Here is a 6995-nt window from a genome sequence, read left to right as displayed (position 1 = left end):
ACACACACACACACACACACACACACACACACACACACACACACACTTTTTTAAAGGCTTGTTGTTTGTTTGTTTGTTTGTTTGTTTGTTTGTTTCAGTTTTTCAAGATACTCTATCAAAGGGGCGGATGCAGGAGTTTAGGCATGATGAGGAAAGGAGGACACACAGCTTCAGATTCTCAAGAACCACCTGGTAGACCCTGTGGTTCCCTCCAGTTTATAAAGCCAGCCGATGTGACAGGCATCTAGCCCCTGAATAGTCTGTTAGAAAGAAAATGGAAACAGCCTGCAGAATGACCCCTGGGGCCATTTTTGAAGCCTGAGTTTCCATTTCGAGGATGGATTATAAATTTCCAAGCCTTGACAAGACCTCATGGAGGATGATAAGAGAGAGCTAGATAAAACAGTTAGCAATTTCCACTGATTAAGATCAGTTAATGGAGCCAGGCACAGAGGGACATACCTGTAACCCCAGCACTTGGTGAGGCAGAAACAGTTGGATCTCTGTGAGGCCAGCCTGGTCTACAAAGCGAGTCCAGGACAGCCAGGGCTATACAGAGAAACCCTGTCTCAAAAAACAAAAACAAAACAAAACAAAATAAAAGATCAGTTAATGGGGTCCTCTGTGATAAATAATGATATTAAGTCTTAACTGCCCATGCAGCTTAATTGATAAGTGGCTCTGATTTTAGATCATAGTTGAATGTGAGTAAAGCTTCTCCTTTAGGAGTAAAGGAGAAGCTGGGGTGGTCAGTTATTATTACTAGCTTCTATGTGATGGCCTGAACCAAGTTCAAAGTCTCCCAACAAAGACATTCTAAGATGTCCAAAGACCAGCTGATAACCTAGCAAACCGACTATCAGCAACAACACAGAAACAACCCTATAGAGCATGAAACAGATTCGATTTGTGTTTCTTCTATGTGTTTCTGGCTATGGTTCCCTGCCTGTTGGTCAACTGCGGGCCTTTGGAAAATCCACAGGCACCCTAAGGCCTTAGTAAACACACCAGGTCTTAGTTCTGGCCCGAAGATGACCTGACTCAACCAGCTGCAGTGAGCTGAGAATGGGGTCTCCTCTCTATGCCCAGAGTCCAAGGCTGATTCAGTCTATCTCACAGACACTGATTGCAAATGATCTTAATTAAAAACTAGAGGGAGGGGGGAGTTTCCAGAAGAAAACAAAACAAAACAAAGCAAAACAGAACCTAGTCTCTAGAAAGACAGGTTCTGTAGTTTGGAATTGTTTTGCTCATTCCAAAGAAATCACAGTGACTAGTCAGTCTCCTTAGGTGCTCCGGCCCTGGGCTCTCCAGATACCCCTCTATTGGCTTAGCTCCCTTGCACAGCCTCTCAGGGTATGTAGCCCAACCTAAAGATTACCAGAGCCTCAATGCCTGAAATATCTGAGATAGATAATGTGTCCCACATCTTAAAACATAAGAAAACCTAAGTGAACTTCCCAATGTTCTCTCTCAGGCTCAGACATTTCTTAAATTCTACCCAAACAAAGGTGGACATTGCCTCCTTCTCTATTTTAATAAGGTGTACCTTGCATTGAAGCCTCTGTCTAATCATCATGCAAGCCTTCCTCACCTCCTCCCTTGCCTTACTTGATTTGAAAGCACCAACAGAGCTTGATGCCAGATCCTGTGTGAGGATCAGAAGGCAAAAATAGTTCCAGTCAGAATCCATTGCAAAAGTCAATTTCTTTGGCTATGGGCAAGACAACGTCCTCCCCTTCTTCCAACTTTTAAAAACTCCTTCTAGATTCAACTAAATAGGGTCTGCCTCTCTTAAGGCTAAACCCTTCAGTGAAGTACCCAGACAAGGCTTCACTACATAATAAATATACTCTAATAACTGCTCCCAGAAGATACCTCATCCAGTCCCATTTTACAGGCGGCAGAAACAAAGATCTGAAATGTGATCTGTGATCTGAGGTTCTTGTTTCTCTAGGTCCTCTCATTTCTGCTCCTGGGGCTGATGTCCATGATGATCCCCCTGTGCCAGGACTTTGGGGGCCTTATCGTTGTCTGCCTCTTCCTGGGCCTATGTGATGGCTTCTTCATCACCATCATGGCTCCGATTGCATTTGAGCTGGTGGGACCCATGCAGGCCTCACAGGCCATCGGCTACCTCCTGGGCATGATGGCCCTGCCAATGATTGCTGGACCCCCCATTGCAGGTGAGGCTAACCTCTGAGAAAGGTGTGAGTCTTCTTTCCCTTGGGAGGGCCCTAGCTCTTTGGAGAACCTCTGCTTGAACCCTCTTTCCCTCTGATTGTATGTATAAATATCCTTGTTATAGTGCATGGAACTCCTGATGGAAGAGATTAAACCTAGTCACAGGTATGGGTTGTCCAGGGGTGTATGTTTCACTATGATTTCATGATAGATAGTGAGGATCCTTCCAGAGAGTAGAGAGAAAAGTAAAACTAGCCTTCTCCATCACTATGTAGCATAGGCTGACCTGTGCTATATAGTAGAGCTAGTCTACTGTAACTCAGTAGACTAAGCTAGCCTCAAATTCCTCATCCTCTTGGTTCAGACACTCAAGCACTTACACTCTTAGGTATGCACATCACACTGACTTCAGTCCAAGTTTCTCTTTACTCTCTCCACAGTCAAGTGATTAATTTTAAGGAAGTTGGCTAAAAGAGAAAGTTGGTCCTCTTTTTACTAAAACTTACAGACAGTGTCGACTTCCTATTCTTCTACTGGCTTGTTGAACCCCTAGTAGAGATTTAATTGAGGAACTACTCCAGGACTGGCAAAATGCTGGTGTGACACCTCAGCCTCCAAATTTCTCCCTCCAACCTCCCAGAAGGGTGTAGTGAGGTCTCAAGGAGCACAAGAAACCGGAAAACTAATGAAAAAGGAAAGAACTTCATCTTTTCAGAGATTTACTGCAAACATCAGATCATTTGTTCATTCCTCCTAGGCTTGTCAAATGAGCTAATTCAACAAACACTCCTCAAATACTAATTATGTGCAAGGCATTGTGAAGACACTATGTAACAGTGGTAAATCTTTCACTCAAGGCTCTTGTACAGTAGGAACAGTGTGTATTAGGAGAGGAGTCTCTATGCAACCAAAGAGTGCCAGAGACCCCACAATTCTGTCCATTTTGCTTATTTCCTGAGCAAACAATAGGACAAGGGTCTTCTTGCCTTTCTTAGGCAGTATTTCTGGCCTCATCTTCATGATGAGGTACCTCTTATTAGCTTCTGATGTAAGCTTCTCATATTAAACACACCTATGGTTTTAGCAGCTGGAAGAACCCAAAGGATTTATGTGTACATGAACTGGAAGAAGTTACATGCATTGAGCTTTCTCCTAGGCAAATGGAACTACAGAGAAAGGGAACTTCTGAAAAAAGGGCAACAGGAGTGCCAGCAAGATGGCTAAGCCTATAAAGTATTTGCCATGCAAACCTCTTAATCTATTTTTTAATTATTTATTTTTATTTTATGTACATTGGCTGCAAATATGTCTATGTGAAGGTATCATTTTCCCTGGAACAGGAGTTACAGACAGTTGTGACCTGCTATGTGGGTGCCGAGAATTGAACCCAGGTCCTCTAGAAGAGCAGTCAGTGCTCTTAAACACTGAACCATCTCTCCAGCCCCTCGATCTACGTTTTTATCCCTGGAAAATACAAAAATGTGGAAAGGGAGAACCAACTCCACAAAGCTGTCCTCCAACTTCCACATGACCATCGTGTCATGCATATTTCCCCTCACATTATAAACACACAATAAATAAATAAAATATAAAATAAAACAGGAATTCAGCTGAATTGCTCCACAAGCTTACAAAGGTGGGAAGGGAGTAGGGCTGGGGACTTGTACTGTGAACCATTCTCTTGAGTCTTTTGAACTCAATTCCTTTGTACCTCCAGCCCCAGGAGTGACTGGGAGGTGGCTGGTAGCTTAATGAAAGACAAACAGACACTTTAAAGAGAAGCTTCATTAGCGTCTTTGCTAATGAGTATTCACCTCAGGGGCCTGAAGCCTTGTAGTTGAGGGAGCTCCTGAATCAGGGCAGCATAAGCCAGGGCTCTTGAAAGGCACTGGGGTGGCCTCCCAGAAGAGGTGAGACAGTGACTCTGGATTACAGGAAAAAGCTAAACTAACCTCCTGTCTTTTGGTCCTTTCAGGCCTACTTCGAAACTGCTTTGGTGACTACCACGTGGCCTTCTACTTTGCGGGTGTACCCCCAATCATTGGGGCTGTAATCCTCTTTTTTGTCCCTCTGATGCATCAAAGGATGTTCAAGAAAGAGCAGAGAGATTCCAGCAAGGATAAGATGTTGTCCCACGATCCGGACCCCAATGGAGAATTACTGCCTGGCTCCCCAACTCCTGAAGAGCCGATTTAATGTGTCTGTCTTGCCATTGTGTGCTCCTCCCCTGCCCCTCCCCTCCATCCCACCCTGCTCAGCATTTACATTTTTTGCCACCAGCACACTTGTTCTTAGACCTGTGCACACAGCATTTCAGCCACCTAACCATCTTCCCTGAGCCAATGCTCTTGGTGTTCCAAACTCATTAACCAAATTCTCCCCATGAATGCCTTGAAACTTGCCAGGCTCTTCTCCCAGGATCTGGGAAAGTGTGGGATCACACCCCTCCCTGGTCTTTGGATCCTCTCCATATACTTTCTAACTCCCTGGGGGGAGGAAGGAGATGGGACTTCTGGCCCCAGCTCATTAGTCACCCACTACAATCAACTGCCAAAGGTGCTACTGTGTCCCCAGAACCCAGTGGGAGAGACCCAAGCCTCTGTTTGCTGAGGAATTTGTTGCCATCCGTCCTTGGGAGCTATTTGGGAGTTGTGGGAAGGAAGGCCAAAAGAGACAAGAGCTTTGTTTTGCATCAAAGCTCCTGAAAGCTCTGAGGTACCCCATGATATGATTGGTTAACCATCTGCTTCCCCTTTCCCTTCCTTTTATTTTCTCTCTACTGCCCCCTCTCCATTTTCTTCCCCTCTTATCCTTTTTATTACTGTCATAGACATATAGGTGCTTGGAGAAAGGAAGGACCCAGAGCTCCAGCCAGTCAGCCTCATCTTGGCCCAGACCATCCTAATACTAGCATTAATCCTGCTCATCTCAGGCTGAACCATATCTCAGTTCTGTGCTCAAACTGATATTGACTGGAAGAGCATGCCATTGCATAGGGACAGGATCTTAAATGCTACAGTTCTATGTACCACTCACTGATTTTTGACAGATTAACCAAGAGACCTTCCTAGCTATCCATCCTTGTAGCCACCTGACAAATGTGAAGGCAACTTCTTTCATCTCATCACACACAGGAGGAATGATGCTAGTGCAACTGGCATGATGGTTAACAACCTGGTGAAGGACCAACTCCTCCATCTCTCATTTTGCATCAATATTTCCACCCGGGCCAGGCCAGGAAATGAACTGTTTTAGAAAAAAAAACAAAAAAACCTCTTTCTGCACCTGGATCCCACACAGATAGAGGCAGCAACTGCACATAGAGTTGAACAATTTCTTTTAGAAAGAGGAAGCCACCCTAGCCTTTATCACCCAGCCTGTCCCCTATTCTGGGCATCCTAGACCACTCTGCTGAGTGGCCATTATAGGTGCCAGAAAAAGTAGGCTTTGGACCACCATCATCCCTTTGAAGCTGGTGCCAGATACTTTCCTACACCCAGACTCTGGGCAACAGTCTTACTGAAGTGCATTCCAAGTGCCCCTGGCCAGAGGCAAAGGGCACTGCCAGCCTTGTCCCGTTGCACAGCTCACCTCATTAGGAACTCAGCCTCTCTCCTCCCTGTCTTTGTGTGTGTGTGTGTGTGTGTGTGTGTGTGTGTGTGTATCTCCTATCTTGACCTTTCTTTTTTTGTGTATCCCTGTACCCAACCTTTCATCATCTTTTTGCCAGGCACCCCTGGTTGTTACTTGCACCCAACAATAACTTGCCACCCCAAGCCAGGGTCATCCCAAGGCCAGGAGGATGAGGCTGCTCTGAGGGGCTCCAAAGAATACAATGGTTCCCACACCATGAGTTTTTCCGTTACTAACAGGCAGCTGGGGCATAGTTGGTCTCTGATGTTTCATTCAAGGCCAAAGTCCTGAGCCCCCCTCTGCTGGTCCCAGTCCAGCTCTTATCAACTCCCCAAAGGAAAACCCATTGGTTCTTGGCTCTGAGGACAGGAAGAGGTGGAGTTACTGTCCTGTCAACTCAAGCGTCTGTGGAACAGGAGAAACTGGGCCCCAGGAGTCCTGTGACTCCCAGGAGAGGCCATTGAAAACACTAGAGCAACAATGTCCCTGCTTCCATTTCTCCTTGCCCCACTCACTCCAGGCCACTTGGGGGTAGTGGGGGAATGAGTGTGCAGGGCCTCTTTTGCTCGTGGCTGGCTAGCCATTAAGAGTCAGGCTGATTCTCACTTCTCTCTACATGAAGGCAAGACTTTCGCAGGTTCCAGATCTGCCCATTCAGGTGTCACCTACCATTGGCAGGGTGTCAATTGACCTTTTTCACGAATGTGTGTGAGCATGTGTTGGCTTGTGTGCTTTCCGAGAGAATGTTGTTTAGTCAAAGCAGCACAGTATTAATATGTAGAGTAGGAAGCACCCTCTTAGGCACCACAGTTAGAAACTAAGAGAACGAACAAAAATTCAGAGCTTGAGACCTGGGACATTTAAATCCTCAAGGGGTTTGGAACAAAATAAACAGATCTAAATGTTTGGTTTGAGTATGTATGTTGCCTACAGGGGTGTGATAGTTTTAACTTGGCAGGAAATTTGGCTCCACAATGGAAGTTGCATTCCAAACAGTATTTCTGCCTGGCTCTCTGTGCTCTGGGAAAGCTGACAGTGGAAGAGAACTGGGGAAAAACTATTTCAGATTGAATTTTTTTTTTTTTATGGTACTCTTTCACGTGAAAGGTGGTTACTTCACAAGATGAGAACATAATTACTGGCTGGGCTGAATGGAGGCCATGTTGAGGCTAAGCTAC

The 6995-nt window shown here is 45.4% G+C and overlaps 1 protein-coding gene across 1 annotated transcript in view; it reads left to right on the top strand.

Moving 5' to 3' along the window:
• The window catches only part of Slc16a2 (solute carrier family 16 member 2), a 154088-nt gene extending 147365 nt beyond the window's left edge, over positions 1-6723 (top strand). Inside the window, exons 5-6 of the mRNA XM_055592413.1 lie at positions 1958-2186; positions 4160-6723. Of these exons, the coding sequence (XP_055448388.1) occupies positions 1958-2186; positions 4160-4380 (450 nt within the window). The 3' untranslated portion in view covers positions 4381-6723. The remainder of the gene's footprint in view (positions 1-1957; positions 2187-4159) is intronic.
• The last annotated feature ends 272 nt before the right edge of the window (positions 6724-6995 follow it).

Source organism: Psammomys obesus, unplaced genomic scaffold, assembly GCF_907164565.1.
Source record: "Psammomys obesus unplaced genomic scaffold, mPsaObe1.curated_primary_1811, whole genome shotgun sequence".
In the NCBI taxonomy this organism is placed as follows: Eukaryota; Metazoa; Chordata; class Mammalia; order Rodentia; family Muridae; genus Psammomys; species Psammomys obesus.
This window is presented reverse-complemented; position numbering and strand designations above follow the sequence as displayed.